Raw genomic sequence first — 18,862 nt, 5'->3', positions numbered from 1 at the left:
TCACAATTATCTGCCATTGTGTTGATTGAAATGTTATTTATTGACACTAGTGGTATCAATAACTGTCATATGCAAAAACACGCTAACAACTAGCATAAAAACGACATATGACATAAAAACAACAAAAACGACATAAAAAAAAGAAAATGTCAAACTAAAATCCACTTGCTTCCAGAAGTACACTGAGCATTCGGCTGCAGTCTCAAGGCATCATCATCATCCACGAGCGCCATTCCTCTGCAAAATGACCCGGCCACCTCACCAGCTGGATCGATATGGTGCCACGTGCGCACACACATTGACTAAAACAGACGGTGGCACAACGAGAAAAGAGGCAAGTCGTTAAATGGCAATAATCGTCTTAATTATCGCCAAAGTGCTATGATGGTCACACACATTGGACTGCATTAACTTATTCATCACCAACGCATGCGGCCAGTGAACATGTGACCACCATGCATAAAGCATCAAAGGGATTACTGCTTTTATCTCTCTGTGGCTGTGTTGGGAATCATTCGCTCATTCCCTGCTCACTAATCACGACACAGTACAGTGTAGGGATTTTTAGACAGCAATGGAAAAAAAAAATTAAGAGCCTGCTGACAAATGATCAGTTTCTCAGATTTGACTTTTTATATGCATATGACATTTATTTTATTCTATAAACGTCTCAAAACACAACTCCCGATTTTGAACCTTAACTGTCGTAAGCATTTCTTTGTAACGTCCTCATTTGGTGCCGTGCCCTGAGATGGTTTCTAATGTCAAATATTTGCCTTGGCTCAAAGGGTGACAAACACGGATATATAGAATAAACAACCCATACTCAATACTCATTCAGACTGCATTCAAAATGGCAAAGTCACTATATAGGGCACGATATAGTGCATAGGGAGTGATTCCTAACACAGCAGCCGTGCGGCAGCAGTTGCACAACTGGCAGGAGCTGGATCCTTCCCCCCCATGTTACATAAGACGCACAGAATGGAGGCAAGAAAGAGCAGGGAGAGGGGAAGCCAAAATGGAAGGGAGGAGAGGGCAGGGGAGAAGAGAGGAGAGGGATGTAATTGGAAAGGAGATGCAGAGGAGACGTGTTGTTGAAAGCACAAATCGCAGGCTTTAAAATGGAGAAAAGAGAAACAGGATGATACGCTATCTTTTTAAAGCTCCATTACAATTCAACACAATACGTTATGTGACCGTCATTTTCCTATAGAAATCATCCAGCCATCCATTTTCGATCGTGCTTGTTCACTGTATGTGCCCAGCAAATCGCAACTGACTCGCATTATTCATTTGTAATGAAGCTAACGTTCATGTTCTTTGGCATGTGTGAGAAAGTGGGCAAACAAACAGCCTCCACACAGGAGGCAGGTCAAGAATTTAACCTTGAACCTATCGACTCTTGAGGAAAAAAATCCAAAATGTTCATCCAAACCATATAATGTGTTTATATACATCAAATTAAAGTCATTTAGCGTAATGCTAATATATAATGTAAATTGCTATTGATAGTTTAAGGAAATTAGCATCAGTTATTGTAATTATAAACCTTCAAAAACTGCTATTTTAACACCACAACCATATAATTACATCAAATTAAAGTCCTTTAGCTTAATGCTAACATAAAACGTGAAACAACATTGACAGGCTAAATGAAATTAGCATCAATGTTATGGTAATTACCCTTGTGAGGAGTAAGCATGCAGTTAGGAAGATGGATGGATGGATGGATGGATGGATGGATGGATGGATGGATGGATAGGTGGATGTTATGGTATAAAGCTTCAAAAACTGCTACTTTAACACCACAACCATATAATAACATCAAATTAAACTCCTTTAGCGCAATGCTAACATAAAATGTGAAACAATATTGACAGGCTAAAGGAAATTAGCACCCATTAAAAAATAAAACTTACAAATAGGGTGTGAACAAACCAGGATATTGTATTCAGTTGTATTTTGTGACTCACAAAAAAAGGATTCGTGTGATGTCCGGCGTCTTGTGCTTGCATGTAAGAGTCTACTTTGTGATTTTTCATGTGACTGCACTGCATGCATGTGATTGTGTGTGTGTTGCCACTGGCTCTTCTGTGTGCTTGTGTGTGCGCGTCCTGCAGCCAGAGCAACCATCTGTGCGAGGAGGAGTGACAGCGTGACAGAGGGTGGGGGTGCCGGCCCGGGCGAGGGTCTTCTTGCCTCATGTTGCGAGGGTCTCCGCTGCGTTCTTCTTCATGCTTGCTCATTAATAGCTGACAAAAAAGAAGAGCGCTCCTGAATGAAAAAGGAAAACATGAGACAGAGGAGGAGCTGTCCACTCTGCTTAATACGGCCGAGCGAGCGCTCTCTTGTCTCCGTCAAGATGGGGGAGGTAACCATAGTTACCGGTGGGGCTGGCCAGGAAAACAACGCTTTTTTGGAGGAGCTCAAGTGCGTCTTCAATGTGAAGGTGGAGAGCACATCACAAACCACTGTTTCTGTTTCCGTGTGTGTTTTGGTGACTCATCCCTGGTTCAGCAGGGGATGCGAGCAATGGGGGCTAACATGCACTAAGGTGAAGGGAAACCGGGAGGGCCAAGAACATTTCGGCGGGTGCAAATCCCAGCGGGGTACATGAAAGAGCTGTAAACACATGAATATGCACCATGCATGCATATTAGAACACTCGGGAGGTGCGTCATGAATAATCATCTTTTACTTTTGGTGGTAAACAAGTGCTACTTATTCACTGCCAGACATTTTACAGCATTTTCAGGACCCACAAGATATTGACTCCCAATTCTCATTCGTTTATCAGCAAGACACATACAATGCAGTCGTCTCTTCCATTAGACTGACAAACTGTGCTGATCTCAAATGGGGTGTTGATGTCATATACAGGTGGTTGCACATCAGGGATGCTGTTTCCAAGTTTGAAATTTACAGCGGACCAGCATTAGACACACCCCACCCATCCCCAAAAACATCATTATTATTAAGGGAACAGAACTGACAAATGAAAAGGTCTTGAAAAATGTTTAGTTTGCATGGGACATGACACCAGTCACATCATAAGGTTTGATTGCCACCATCCGAGCAATATGCTATTCATTTAAAATTTGTATTATTGAGCTATTCAGGAGAAATACACTTAGGAGTAGATTCACTAGGAATGCGCTGCGTTCGCTAAGAGCGGGAAATATTGCACCACAGCTGCACCCGCAGTCTGCGTCCAGTTACCCATCTATTCACTAAGGATATTGCTCTAATCATATACCGACGCAAACACACCCAAAAATTCTGACAGCTGGGAGCAAATTTGCACCTGATTTACCACACATGGCAATGGATTTGTGCCAACAACATGGTTGTTATAGTAACAGTTGCGAGAAAGATGACATTATCAGAAAAGGGGGTTGGACCAAGAGTAAGCATTTTCCCCATTTAGCGCCATTAAGCTGTACAGAGCAGAGAGGACGACAACGACGTCATTCATTCATAAAGTACAAATTATTGGTGCGATCATTTATTAGAATTATATTTTCAGAGGTTGATGTATGCATATAGTATGCATCTGGCACGTAAAAAGGATCATAAAATGCCTCCCCCAACACCGGCCCCCCGTCTATGCTGATCAGACCGGGTTACGTCATAAAAAAACAAAACAAAAACAACAACATAGAAAAGGTCCCCCTCTCTCTCTTCTCTCTGCGTGATCAGCCAGAGAGGGCGGTGCACCATGCCATGCACTGCTGTCATGATCCCGGGAACGAGGTTGCGGCAGGTTAATACATGCTTTCCAAAAACGTTATTTGTGTCACGCAAACTCTGTGTGGCTATTTGCACTGGCGTTAATGAGTCTCATTTGCATTGGGGTGGGCATATTTTGCCTCAAATGTATGCAAATTAACTCATTTACATATGCACAAATCACACCGGTGCACCGGGCGCAATCTGGTTGGCAGCACACTTAGTGACGGATTTCCCCATCTGTGTATTTAGTGAATTAGGTGCTCCCGGATTGCTCCATTTTTACCGGTTAGCGCCGTGCAAAGGCGACGCAAACCTTTAGTGAATAGGTCCATTAATGTTTTCAGTGTTAATAAAAATAAAATAAAAATGTAGTGTCATTGATTTGTCGAAGGGACAACTTTCCATACTTTAGACTGGTTAATAATTTAGAATGAATAGATAGATGGATAGATAGATAGATAGATAGATAGATAGATAGATAGATAGATAGATAGATAGATAGATAGATAGATAGATAGATAGATAGATAAATAAATACATAAATAAATACATAAATACATAAATAAATACATAAATAAATGAACAAACAGAACCATATGGGAACGAGTTTTTTTTTTTTAATGGGGGGGGGGGGGGGGGGGGGGATTGACCAAATGACAACACAGTTGTCTGCCCATCACCATGCAGTATTTTTTATGTAATTATGGCTGCTAATGTTCTTGAACATTTACACCTACACTTTCACGTGGCATTTACTCACCAATAAACTGAGGGGCTAACGAATGCTGACTTCACATCGGGGTTTGTACAAGGTCACAGCTGTTTCTTAAATGTTCTCTAAACAGACTTTCATGGTTCTCTAAAAAGTCTTAATGGTTTTCTAGACCAGTGTTTCTCAAATCTGGTCTTCGAGTACCCATATCCAGCCTGTTTTCCATGTCTCTCTCAGCCAACACAGCTGAGGATCGTTATCAGGCTTCATGCAGAGCTTGCTGATTAGCTGATTGTTTGAAACACCTGTGTTGGCTGTGGGAGACATGGAAAACAAGCTGGATAGGGGTAATCGAGGACCGGCGTTGAAAAACACTGCTGTAGACCACTGTTTCACAAACCTGGTCCTTGAGTACCCCTATCCAGCTTGTTTTCCATGTCTCTTTAAGCCACACACCTGAAGATCGTTATCAGGCTTCATGCAGAGCTTGCTGATTAGCGAATGATTTGAAACACGTGTTGGTTGAGAGAAACTTGGAAAACAGGCTGGATAGAGGTACTTGACGACCGCGGTTGAGAACCACTGCTCAAGACGGTCTTAATGGTTCTTTAAACAGTCTTAACGGTCTTTCATGTTGCAAGGAATTGTCTTTCTGTGCAACAAGAAAGACCGTTACGACTATTTAGAGTACCATAAAGACAGTGTTTAAGAAACGCTGCAAGCTTGTACGAACCCAGATGTGAAACCATTATTCGGTAGAGTCACAAACGTTCATCCCTCAGTGGGATACAGATTCACAACTTAGCATCCTGACAAAAAAAAGTGTTCTTAATACTATTGTTCTGATTTCATGGTGTTAGCTAGCTGCAGTGTCTGATGAGAGCAATCTGTAAATAAAGGCTGAAAATATCTCGCCTATTTATTGAGCTATTCCGAGATTTGAGACTTTAACTCTGTTTCTTTGTTCTGGAGCATTGTTGACTTTTTTTTTTTTTTTTTTCCTGGAGAGTTATGATTCACGAGTGTCAATTTTGTCATGACTAACTTCTTTCAGAAGCGCAAAGAGAGTTTCTTCCTTGAACAACTATTTCTGTGACATCATCTTAAAAAGGTGTTATGCCGTTTAAAAGTTGCGTAATATTGAGCACATCATTTACAACTTCATATTTTTAAAATGGCCACTAAAAATCATTTATTTTCAATCCAAAAACAAAATTACAATTATTTTTGTTGTTTTGAATTTGTTTTTTTTTTAAATCACAAAGTTTAGGGATATGCTAATATACTGTAATTATATACAGGACTGTGACTATAAAAGTAACGTTGTTGTATTTCGTTAGCTATAGTATGCTAGCATGGCTAAAAATGAGCTAAATTTGACTTTTTTTTTTTGTATATATTGTTTTGGATATGAATGTGGTGTATTGGCCTTTTAAAGGTTCATAAAAGTTCTTTAGGGTGGAAATCAGGCCGCAGTCCGTCATGAGCTGCCTCTGTGCTTTGTTTCTGATGGTCGCCATGCTTCTCCTCAGCTCTTATCACCTGGTTTATGAGCACAATGGCTGTCTGAACATGTCCCCCTCCCTCACCTCTCGTTTTTCTTTTTAAATAGATGGCGTTCCCCTGGTTTCCAGCTCTGTTCCTGCTGCTGCTCACCCGCGGGGCCAAGGGCCAAGACCCCGAGGACTCGGAGGCGCTGCCCACGGGCTGCGGTTGGGGCCTGGGCCGACCCTACACCCTCCTGTGCGACCTGGACGCCGTGTGGGGCGTGGCGGTGGAGAGCGTGGCCGCGGGCGGTACTCTGGTGGCCATCCTGCTGGCCTTGGTCCTGCTGTGCCGCCTGCGCCACATCGGCGAGGCGGAGAAGCGCAGCGGCGTGGGGCCCGTCCTGCTGCTGCTCCTGGGCGTGGTGGGCTTGTTCGGCCTGAGCTTCGCCTACCTGATCGAGCAGGACGAGTCGCTGTGTCTGCTGCGGCGGGCCCTGTGGGGCCTCCTGTTCGCCCTTTGCTTCTCCTGCTTGCTGGTGCAGGGGGTGCGCCTGCGCCGGGTGGGCCGGGAGCACCGCAGCCCGGGCGGGTGCGCCCTGACGGGCCTGGCGTTGGGTCTGAGCGCCGTGCAGGGCATCATCGCCGCCGAGTGGCTCCTCCTGACCGTGCTGAGGGAGGGCCGGGCCGCCTGCCAGTACCTCCCCATGGACTTCTCGCTAGCCTGCAGCTACGTGCTAGCGCTGCTGCTGGCCGCCTTGACTGCCGCCGCGCTGGCCCTGTGCGGCAAGACGCGGCAGTGGCGCTGCAACGCCATCTGGCTGCTGGTCACCTGTCTGCTGTCCCTGCTGCTGTGGGTGGCCTGGGTGGGCTTCTACCTGTACGGCAACGCCTGGCTGGGGAAGTCGCCGGAATGGAACGAGCCGGCGCTGGCCATGGCGCTGGTGGCCCAGGGTTGGCTGCTGCTCATCTTCCACGCCATTCCCGAGGCGCACCTGTGCATGAAGCCGCCGCCGCAGCCCAACGCGCCTGACTACTTCGACACGTCGCAGAACTCCACGCGCATGAGGGAGACCAGCTTCGACGAAGACATCCCGCTTTCTCACAGGCAGTTTGTGGAGAACCAAGGCTACGGATACAACGACGAGAACACCGCAGGTACGGCACAGTCACAACTTAAGTGGAAATTTGAGCAAGTAGAACCAAATTGAAACATGTCGCGTACATACCTGAAGACACCAAACTTACAAATGAGCCGGTGTGAACTCGAGTGTGGCTTTTGTGATTTTTATAGGAGAGTGATTTCATGTTTTATGGCTCCAATAAAATCTTGAGCTTGGTGATTTACATTCTGGAAAAATGTGGTTTTCTGCAGATTTTATAATCATTTTGGACTTGGCTCACTGTGTTGTTCTGCATTGTTTTACTTTCACGTTTGTCCTCAACTGCTGTCATCTTCACTTTCATAGGTTGTATTTACATCACTATCATCTACGTTGCCTCAAAGAAAAGAAACAGATTCGGAAAAAAAGTTTTGTGCAATCGTGGTCTTAAGTCCACGCATCTATCAAATCTATCAATACTTCTTCAGAGATGACAAGCAACATTCACTATAAACTGTTTTACTGTCTGAGTCTTCAATCCATCTCTGAATCTGACTTCATTGTATGTTTTTGTGGGTGGTGAAGCTTGCGTTCATGGGTGCGGCCATCTTGGAAATGGGAGTTGGCCCAGTGTTGCACTGATGGATCAGGAGAAGTGCTGAGTACTGTACAATAATGGACTGCCCCCTATATGTCAACATTGGAATCACTATTAGTCATCTGGAACTACATACTATTTTCTCTATTCATTTCTGGGGAAAACCCCCCCAAAAACTCTAATATTCTCCATCTGGGCATAAATACAAACTGACCATAGTCACAACACAAGGAATTGCTGTAGATCTAGATGCTCACTCTGAACTACACCAGACAACGACGTGGGAGTGTGGAACTGCCAATATCGAGTAAACATTTTTGACTGGCAAATACATTTGAACATATATGTATGCTTGAATTTAAATGCATTCAAATATACTTGAATATACATTTGAACATACTTATAAATGTTTATATTTAAATACACTTGAACATTTAAATACATGGGGTATTGACATGCGGATGTACAAGAAAAAAATAAATAAATATATATATATTTTAGCATATTTCCTACATTATACCACTATGTTCATAAATTAAGTGCATAGATATTGTTTATTTGTAATGTTTATGATTTGTTATTACAGTATGCCTACAGCGCATGATTTCTGTTTTTTCCCATAATGCTGCAGGGTATGTGCATACGCAAGTCAATAACCTGTAGCATTATGGGGGGAAAATGCTATGTTTTGAGCATTTAGCCTACAAATATGTTTGTACGTACTTAAAAATTACATGAAAACATATTTAAGTAAAAAATGTTTACTCCACATTGGCAGTTTCGTATGGAACTCATTAATGGCATCTCAATAAATTTCAAAGTGGCAAATTGATTTCTGCACTCTCAGCTGAAGATCCCCAATGACTCAGTCACAGCCAGCGAGTGACTAATGTTTCCGTCTAGGCCTGAGAAGCGGCGGCGGCGGAGGCGGACAACACAACAGCAACACGGGCGCCAGGCCCAGCGCCCCCTTCCGCAGCAACGTCTACCAGCCCACCGAGATGACCATGATCCTGAACGGGGGAGCGGTGAGTACATCCTCCCAGTCGCAGGTACACACGCCGCTTCCGCGCCGCTCGCCTCGCCGACCGCCAACCGGACTGCATGCACAAACCATGTGTGCGTCTCCGGACCATTCCGGCAAAAGTGAGGGTCTCAGCCGTGAGTGTCTGCATGTTCCAGCGTGGCCCATGGAAAGCCCTTTCAGCATTTATTTGGTTATATTCAGCTTACCGTCCATGTACGGTACAGTGAAGCCCTGTTATGAATGTTGTGATTAGCGAAAATACGCAAGTCATGGAAGGACATCAAGAATTGCCTTTGAAGCGCCTCAACTTACTTCACCATAGTTCCTTGGTGCTAAGACGCCAAAGGATGGTGTCCAAACAACAATTTTATTACTACTAGCAAGTCTTTCAAATGGGCAAACTGCAAATGCCAAAGTGCAAATATGCTAGACAGTTCACTGTACGTTGTACGCTGTAACTAGTAAGCGAACGAAGCACACTAGTAGAACAACTACTGCACATTTGTCGAACAACTGTCTTACTAGTAACATTTTTGACACAGCTAGAGACACTTTTGACCTAGTAGAACGAAACGGGATGTCAAGGATATTGATTTGAGAACATATTGGATGTCCATGATATCTGGATAAAGGTCCATGGAATAGTATGAGTTGATTTGAGTATGCTGTGTCCTGAGTCCTGTCCATGAGTATCTTTGTCCTCAGTAGTAGGAAAGCTTTGGCAGTATAGTTGTGCCTCACTAGTTGATATCTGTGCGCCATATTTATAATAGTTTGGGATTTTTCCATTATTGTTAGTTTTTATTTTGTTTTCACTTTAGTTTTTTTTTTTTTTTTTATTCCGTTAGTTTGAATTGTTTTTCAGAGAAAGTTTTAGTTGTTTTTTTTCATGATGAATCAAAAATGATTCATTTTAGTTGAGTTTTTATTAGTGTTAGTATTAGTGTTTATGTTTATGCCGCATTTGTCAAGTGCAAAATAAAAAAAAAAAAAAATTAAAAAAAAGGTCACTAACTATTGTGTAATAAAATAAACTGACTGTTTGACCTTCCCTCTTGTCTGTGCAGACGCACAGCAATTATTGAAATGGACTTCAAATGACCCCTGAAAACGCTAATTGACATTTATAATTAGCTTTATAAACATAAATTTTAGTTTTACTTACTTTTTTTTTTTTAAAGCATTTTCATTTTATTTCGTTGAATGTTATGTTGTTAGTGTTCGTTAATTATAATAACCTTGCTGCTTGCTACTAGTACTACTCGTGCAGCAAGTGAATGAGTAGAATTTTAGAATGCCACACTTTTGCCTTACTAATAGTGTTGTTCCGATACCGATACTGGTATCGGCAGAGGTGCCGATACTGCATTAAAACAGTGGTATCGGTATAGGTGAGTACTCGCAAGTAACATGCCGATACCATTAATTCCAACGCTAATATAGGATTTTGGATGCAGCATCTTCAGGTTCACTGATATGTGACATGTTCACTGCATGCCGATCTAAGATATCCTATTGGCCCTTGAATGCTCTGAACCAATAGCAGGACAGCTTTTTCATGTTGAGGAAAAAAAAAACGTAAGTATCGGTATGGTATCGGTATCGGCCGATACTGCAAAGCTGGGTATCGGTATTGGTATCGGGGGCCAAAAAACGGTCTCGGAACAACACTACTTACATGTACTTGCCCTACTCGTGAGGAAGCAGGTACTGTTACATACACCTTCAACTGCATATCGAATACGCTCAAACAGATTTATGAAAAACTGTTTGAGCATATATTTGACATAGTACTTGATAAACAGCTACTGACATTCCACGCTGTGCGCAGATGTCAACTCGTGCATAGTTTTGCCTCACTAGTAACATGCAGATGTTCTACTAGTATGCCAAAGCTGCGAACAGAAAAAAAACATTGCTAGAAAGACAGCGTCGTCCTGAATTGTCTTACTAGTGAGGACAAAGAGGATACAGTACTCGTACATCGACCCTATGCTGGATATCAAGATAAGGAATAAATGCTCAAATGTCTTTCCATAGAGGCCTGCATTTTGTACGCACATGCATGGATGGGCTTTGACACAAATGGTCATTCAATTGACGTTGATTTGTGTCTGGCCGAATGGGGAAGGGAGTGCGTAAATAAGCCGCAACGCTATCTGTCTTGCCGTTCATTAAACACGATGAATGGCCGCTCTGGCTTTCCATTTAGCTGCTATGCAACCACACAAGGGCCACGCAGACGCAGAGGCAACAGCGGCTAAAATATAGCCCCTTGTCACTACTTTTAGTACTGTATTGTCGCTGGCCTTTCATTGCTGAAAGGCTGCAAACAAATCCGCCTCACACGTTCACATACTAAACATGGCACTTATTTTACTACTTACAGTGGATATAAACAGCATACCTTACAATGAAGCATGGTGGTGGCAGCATCATGCTTTGGGGCTGTTTTTCTTCAGATGGAACCAGGGCCTTAAACAGCTCCAAATACAAGTTAGAGTTTTCACAAAACCTTCACGGGTTTATAAGGAAGGAAGAAAGAAAAACAATTCCTATCGCTAACAGCTTAGCTTTATTTGGTGTTAAATAGTAGCAGGTATGTGCTGGCTACCATTTAATATGAGATTGAATGTGATTAGTTCATTTTGATAACGCCCTCGTCCCCATGAGAAGAGGGTGTGCAGTGTGCACACGTTTGATCTTTTCTTATATACTGCATGATCACAAAAACCTGACATTTGAGTTGGGGTGTGTAGACTTATTATAACCAAAAACCTTTTTGTTTTTAAAGAAGAAGAAGGGAAAAAAAGTGTCTTTAAGCATCCACTGGACTCCTCTGAGATTAGGGATCCTACTGTGAAAATAATAATAAATAAATAAAAGCAGGGGGAAATTTCCAGTCAACTTTAAAACATACACCTTTTATTTTTGTGATTTGCGTAATAGATTGTACTTAATCATACAGAATTTATATATTATTTAAATATTCAGAACTTTTTTAAATCTCCGATTGGCTGTAAGAAATCACAACTTTGTATTGCATTAGAGATAGGAATTAAAATATTCATTCATTTATAGTGGAAAATGACGAATTTTGTAGTATTGCAATGGTATTTATGTACAATAATTGGGTTATTGTATACATTTTTGTCATTTCCCCCCATTATTTCATACATTTTCCCACTGATTATTATGCATGTGTGGATGGGCGTGGCTAATAACTATTTATGAGCCTACTGTGTGCATGAGAGTGACGACGCATGTGTGGTACAACATAACAGCTTAAGATAATTAACCTTTACTACTAGAAATCAACTTCATATAGTAAACTATTTGTGTTTATATAATATGGTTTGATGCAAAGTGAATTTGTATTTTTGATGTTTTAGCCACTTTGACTGTGGAAGCCTATACCAGACTTCTCACCATCTTTACATCCAATTAGCATAGAAATTGGCTGATTTGTAAACGTATTGTACAGCTTCATTTTAATTAGATTTTTGTGCCACAACCCGCAGGTGCCCTCGGCCCCTCCCACCTACACGGGGAGGCAGCTGTGGTGAGCGGAGGGAGATCGTACAGACGTCGAGGGGGCGGCGAGAGTACTTCAGAAAAAAAAATAAAATACACGGATGCCACTTTCACTCTGTACAAACTGTGTGCCAATCAAATACTGTGTGTAAAAAGGAGGCCATGGAGGACAGAGCGAAATGTCTTCAAGCACACAAATCCCAAAAAAGGCCTTTTGTGACCAGCACACACTGAAGGAAAAGTACAAAAAAATAAAATAAAATAAGAATAACGTGGCTTTTTCTTTGGCTTAAATGCATCACTGTTAATGAAGCATCCTTAAAACTGTGAACATCCTTCATTTGGCTCTGTCCTCCATCAGTCCTCAGTGTCAACAACCCCCACACTTTCAAAACTGTATACGATGACACATAACAGACCCTCTTGTGCCCATTCTTTTACATTTTTTTGCATGGACACAAGAAGTAACTCGGAAAAAAAAAAAAAAAACTGCACAGAAGCACAGGAAACGAGCATCCCGACCGGCGTCTTCAAATCTAGGCCAAACGCCGGAGAAGTTTATCACACGGGAGGAAATGGAGCGAGGAAGTTTCTGCAAGACAACACTATATTTAGAGCGAGATGTGTGGAGACAACCGAGATCAGATTTGCAGTGCGAGTTTGGAAAATGAGGAGGAGGGAGAGTGCAAGTGTGGAATCTTCCTTCCTTTGGTCAGAGAAAATGAGTGGGAGCGGCCCTCATCTTCCTCTTCCTCCGCCTCGCGTCTGGAGGACGACTCTCGTTTCACCAGAGTCTCCATTTCAACGCTGCTTCTCCTTCATCCTGTCACCGGCTTGCACTGAGAAGCTGTGTACATACTGTAGTAGTGATGTGTATATATACAGTATATATACATACAAAAAAAAAAAAAAAAAAGATTGCTTGTTTACTTTTTTCTATGATGAATTAACCATGGGCTGTTTAGACCAGTGTTTCCCAACCTCTAGTGAGCTGAGGCACATTCCACATAAATAAGAATGATCTTGTCTCACTTTCTTTACTATATTTGATATCAAATCTTTAGTTGAAGCGTCTGGCCATCTTGGGATCCGAAACATCCCCAGGCAGAGGAGTGGCTTCTAATTGTAGATTATTCACTATTACGGGATTTTGTGGTGATTATTTTTCTTCGCCGACTTCCTCTTCACTCAACAGGCCAGGTCCGCCTCTTAAAGAAACAGTGTACAGTGTAGGAGGTGACGATGGAAACCACAACAGCTGCACGTCATCCGCACACGTTTTGGTATCATATGCATACGTTTTATAAACTATTTGGTCGCTATACTTTGTGGATTGTATCTATTGCGGTGGTGGTCTGGAACATAATGCCGCGATAAATGAGGGATTACTGTACTTACTGTACTTTATTGTGTTGTATGAATGGAAACAGGTGAACGTGCAGGTTAATTGTACCTTCTGGCATCCAGTGGATGAACGTTAAATTATCCTGCCTGTCACTATACATTGCTGGCATAGATAGAAGAAGATTATTTGTAGTAAATTAATCATTCTAACGTGCTAAGTGCTAAATGGTTGGGAATCACTAGTTTAGACACATAACATGATGTGTCGACTGCTATTTTTATTTTAATTCTTTCTAAAATGGTTGCTTTACATGCATTTGTGTGCTTGTACATTCTTTTTTGGAAGCTTTTTTTTTTTTACGTTAGACAAATCATTTTAAGTCCAGGAAGTGGTCTTTTTTTTTGTGCATAAGAAAAAAAAAATGCTGTGAATATTAGTGGCACTTCATGCAGTAACAGAGTCGAGACTTTAATACTGTTGAGAGTAGATACAAACAGCAGAGGAGGGGAACAGGCGCAGTGGAGCCCTCACAGCAACACGGCTAAGAAAAGGCCACTGCAGTGTGTTTATGTCTGTTCTAAAACAGGAACCACTACACGACAGGCCCAAACACAGCTTGCCCTGCTACGTCGCTATAGTTACATGAGCTACAGGAACAGAGGCTAATGTGTGATGCCATGGGTAAGATTAGCAACACGGGTAGGGGGAGCGTTAGCATGGGGTACAGGAATAAGGCTATAAAGAGGTTAACGGGCAACAAGATCAAGGGTGAAAAATCCGGGAAATGTACACACGAGTTAACATACAGGAACAAGGTTAACGTCACTAACTCTAAATGGACAACATGGGCAACCGAAACCTGGAGTTAACATCTGCAACAGGACCAATGGTGATCATAGGCTACAGGAACAAGGGTTAACATAGTTAGAAATAGAACAAGGTTAACGTCACAGGCTGTAGAAGCAAGATTCATCTCATGAACGACAGGAACAAACGTGAGCAAGGGAAAACACACAGGAGCAAAGTTACTAAGACCGCCTACAGGAACAAGCACAAAATTCACATGGTCAGGAAACAGTAAACGGGGCAAATGGGACCATGGGAAACAGGAACAAGGATCGCCAACGTGGAATACACGATCCAGGGTGAGCTACAGGAACAAGGGTTGAGAACACAGGCAACAGGAACAAGGTTTAAGACCACCTACAGGAACAGGTCTTAACATGGTTGACTGATTCACTGTCCGATGTTTTCAAAGGAGTTGCTCATTTAGCAGCTGCTTTAGAGCATTTTGACGGATATTTCAATCCCCACAGGATATTGTGTTCTGTGGACATATTCAGCAAACTGACCAAAACAAAGAGAACACTCTCTTCTTTCACCAAGAACTAAAAAGTTGTTTAGTTGGGCTGGTGGGTTGCTTCCCCCATAAGCAATGTGGTCTGACCAAACAGTGGAGAAAATGTGCATTTTTTTTTTGTGTGCAAAGAGACATGTAAAGCAGAAAAACGCCATTGGCGGCAGTATGTTTTGCTTTTGTGACAATTCAAACTACAAAACAAAAACAAGACTGGGGGGGAAACACCATTTGAAGTCTGTTGCTAACCAAAACAGCAGCAGATAGTATCTTTCTGTCAAGGCCCTAGTTGCAGTTGCTTTTTTACTTGGCATTCGTCATTTAGTCTACAAACTGTGTCAGCTTTTCTCACACTCAACATTTTTTACGACTGTAACTACCACAGGTCGCACATGCATTTCCATATTCTGTTCAAGCGTGTTGGCATTTCTATGACAAGCACAAATCCACCCCCAAATCTTGATCTTCTACTCAAAAGCTCTGCTGATCACAGAAACAAAGCGATGCAACGTCACCATCTACAGGAATCTTTTAGTCATTACAGTGGTTTATCAAACCTGAATTTCACAGACAGCGTGTGTGACCCGACTTCCGCACCTACCAGTTGAAAAACGTACTTCACAAATATATGTCAAGGGAAGTCAATGGGAGAATTCCGGTTGACGAATAAAAACGTCCACGGCAGTGAATGAGTTAACGGGGGCGATGGGAACAAGGGTTAACAACATGGGCTGCGGGAACAGGGTTTATCGTGGTGTACAGGAACAAGGAACGGGTTAACATTGACGACTACGCGAAAGGGGTTTTGACTTGAAGTGTCAGAGTTACCGGGGGACAGTTTCAACACTTATGATGTTTTCACTCAGTGTGGAGTATTTAAAAAAAAAAAAAAAAAAAGAAAAGAATAAATAACATGTGACTTTGTAGATTTTGCACTGTCGACTACCTACAGTATGTGTGCATGCTCGGCACCATTTCTACATGTGTAAGACCTTTCTCTCTACTAGCTATTTACGTGGAGGTCATGTGACAACAATCTTCATTTCAGTGTACATCGAATGACGCGTTCAGTGTCTGTCATAGGAAGCGGATTCTTAAACTTCACATCAGAAGGGAAATGGGTTTTTAAAAAAAACCAAAAAAACAAAACTCGACCCAGAAAGACTTTGAAAGAGGGTACGAACTCTTCCACCTGATATATCATCTCTGTGTTCTAAATGTGGTGAATTTGCACAACATTTCTATGTAAAGTGGAGGTGGGTGGGTGCTTTTGGGTGAGGGGAGGGTCAGTCTCACTTATCCTCCCCCAGGTTTTGACTCGTCCTTGCCTGTCCTGTCCTGATGTGTGTTGCCTTCAGACTGTTCCACCGGGACAGCTGACGGGGGTGATATTGGTTTTCACAGCTGTGACTGTGCAGTGACGCAGCATGCCTATGTAGAGTTTCATTCATCCTACCCCCCGCCACTACTAGCAAATATGATGATTTAAAGAAGAAAAAAGAAACACTTAACTCTTTCTGTAACTAATTCAGGAAAAAAAAAAAAGTTCAATAAAAGTGTCATGTTTAGGTACATTTGACTGGATGTGACTTTGTTTCAAACAGTTTTACACATGATAAATGTTTTCATGCACTTAAAAAAAACACTAATCAGGTTCCACATTCCAGTACACAGATTTACATGCTACCTTCAATGTGAAATGATTAGAAATCCATGTAAGCATGATATTTGTATTACTACTGATCAAATAGAGCTGAAACATTTGCTATATATGTAAACTAAATCAACCGATTCCTATAGCCTGGATACACATTTTCCTCAAATAGTGGTCAGGTGTATGACCTACAAGGAAAAAAATGCCTCTCTCTGTACAAGAGGGGTGAAAAAAAAGTTGTATGTAGTTACTGTTACTGCCTTTGTTCAAAACTGCTTATTGTGCTAACCAAAACAGCAGCACATAGGACCTCACATATTAATTCAAGTGTGGATACTTGGCACATATTGTAGTTCCTAGCTTACTATTAAAATATGATTCTGCATTATGTGGGGACGAGTCCAGATATGTGATATGTGGTGATAACATAACTAGACAAATGTAATGGAGCCCAAGATTTTTACTGGCCGCCCAAATGCTGCGATCCGGTTTCAGTCAGGCTCGGTGCTCGACTGCGCACTATCGCATGTCCTCAGAATGAAATGGATCGTTTCATCATGTCGCCCAACAAGTGCAGCAGCTGCCTCACAGGCTCCCTAGCGCCTGCAAAGGAAGATCCATGACCCTCATCGTCCTGCTCGGCCAGGTGTTGTGCATCAGCCGTTTGTCACCATGAGGCCACGCTACATAAAATCACTACTTTGTGCTTTAAAGGGGGACAGACGGGAAAGATGGCTCGTGTGGCAACATTTTTTGTTGATTAAAAGAGCATGAAAAGGCACATTAGGTACACAATCTAATGACACGAAATAAAATATAATGGTTTGCAATTTGGGCGTTACCAAAATGTGACCAATGACAAGTGAAATGTCATAAAACGGTTTGTTTTACTCCAAAATATTCCTATAAATTGCAAAATTAGACAAACGTGACCTAATCCGGAGCAGTGAGAGGAAAAATATTAGCTCTCACCAAGATGCAGTTCACTGCAAAACACATCAGCCACAAACCTTCAAACGACTACAAACCCTGTGCGCTTACTTTAACTGGAGCCAAAAAGGATGTTTAAAAAAAAAAAAAAGGATCTAAAAAGAAAATAAGAACTAGTTAACTAAACGAACTAGTTCTCTTATTTAAAGTGAAATGGAGCAGAAATAAGACATATCTTCATACTCAAATATTGATAATTAAATTGATTGAAAAGTATACTTTTGTATATCTTAAAAAAAAAAAAAAAGCCAAATATGTAAACAAGAAATGAAAAAATGTGGGTGGGCGGGTGGGGGTTTGGGTTCTGGGAATGGTGCTTTTATTAAATTTGATAATTATACAATTATGCCCTGGATTGGCTGGCAACCTGTTCAGGGTGTACCCCACTTACTGCCTGAAGCCAGCTGGGATAGGCTCCAGCACCCCCTACTATGTCTATATTAGCCAGTATCTTAGAAGAAAATATTACCCCAAATTTTCAGGAACTGTTAAAAGATATGCGGTTCAGAAAATGGATGGAATTTTGGTTTGTATTTTGAAATTTCTAAGTATTTTATATGTGATTTTAATTAATAAAAAAATAAAAAATAATAATTAAAATTAAAATAAAACAAAAAAAGGCGGCACGGTAGTCGAGTGGTTAGCACGTCCGCTTCCCAGTTCTGAGGTCTCCGGTTCGAGTCCAGGCTCGGACCTTCCTGGGTGGAGTTTGCATGTTCTCCCCGTGCCCGTGTGGGTCTTCTCCGGGTACTCCGGTCTCCTCCCACATTCCAAAGACATGCATGGCAGGTTAATTGGGCGCTCGGAATTGTCCCTAGGTGTGCTTGTGAGTGTGGATGGTTGTTTGTCTCTGTGTGCCCTGCGATTGGCTGGCAACTAGTCCAGGGTGTCCCCCGCCTACTGCCCAGAGCCAGCTGAGATAGGCGCCAGCAACCCCCGCGACCCTTGTGAGGAATAAGCGGTCAAGAAAATGGATGGATGGATGGATAAAACAAAAAAAACTTGTATACGCACTTCAAAATGTTTGCTTTGTTCTTGTTTTGTTACCTTGTTCTTTACTGCACAACCAATATTTATGTTTATGTACAGCACTTTGTATACAGCAATGCCTGTTCTTAAAGTGCTTTATAAATAAAGTTGAGTTGAATTAATTGTTAACACATTTACAAACATTTAGAATATAATATTTCACATCTGAGGCTTGTCAATCAAAACTGATCATTGCTGGAATTGTAAAGGCAGATTTAAAAAAATAATAATAATTATGAGATTGTGTGGGTGGAGAAATAGGGTTTTCATATTAGTTTTTTGTTTTGTTTTTTT

The 18,862-nt window shown here is 41.8% G+C and overlaps 1 protein-coding gene across 2 annotated transcripts in view; it reads left to right on the top strand.

The window, feature by feature from the left end:
- gprc5ba (G protein-coupled receptor, class C, group 5, member Ba) overlaps nt 1–12,261 on the top strand; it is a 28,562-nt gene extending 16,301 nt beyond the window's left edge. The window contains exons 2-4 of one of the 2 annotated variants that reach the window (XM_077529253.1): nt 6,060–7,089; nt 8,536–8,684; nt 12,181–12,261. In XM_077529253.1, the coding sequence (XP_077385379.1) occupies nt 6,060–7,089; nt 8,536–8,684; nt 12,181–12,225 (1,224 nt within the window). In that variant the 3' untranslated portion in view covers nt 12,226–12,261. Of the gene's footprint in view, nt 1–6,057; nt 7,090–8,535; nt 8,685–12,180 lie in introns of both variants that reach the window. The other variant, XM_077529260.1, reaches the window with a different exon arrangement.
- The last annotated feature ends 6,601 nt before the right edge of the window (nt 12,262–18,862 follow it).

This window comes from Festucalex cinctus, chromosome 1, assembly GCF_051991245.1.
Source record: "Festucalex cinctus isolate MCC-2025b chromosome 1, RoL_Fcin_1.0, whole genome shotgun sequence".
Classification (NCBI taxonomy): domain Eukaryota; kingdom Metazoa; phylum Chordata; class Actinopteri; order Syngnathiformes; family Syngnathidae; genus Festucalex; species Festucalex cinctus.
Note: the sequence above shows the minus strand (reverse complement) of the source record. Positions and strands in the feature narration are given on the sequence as shown.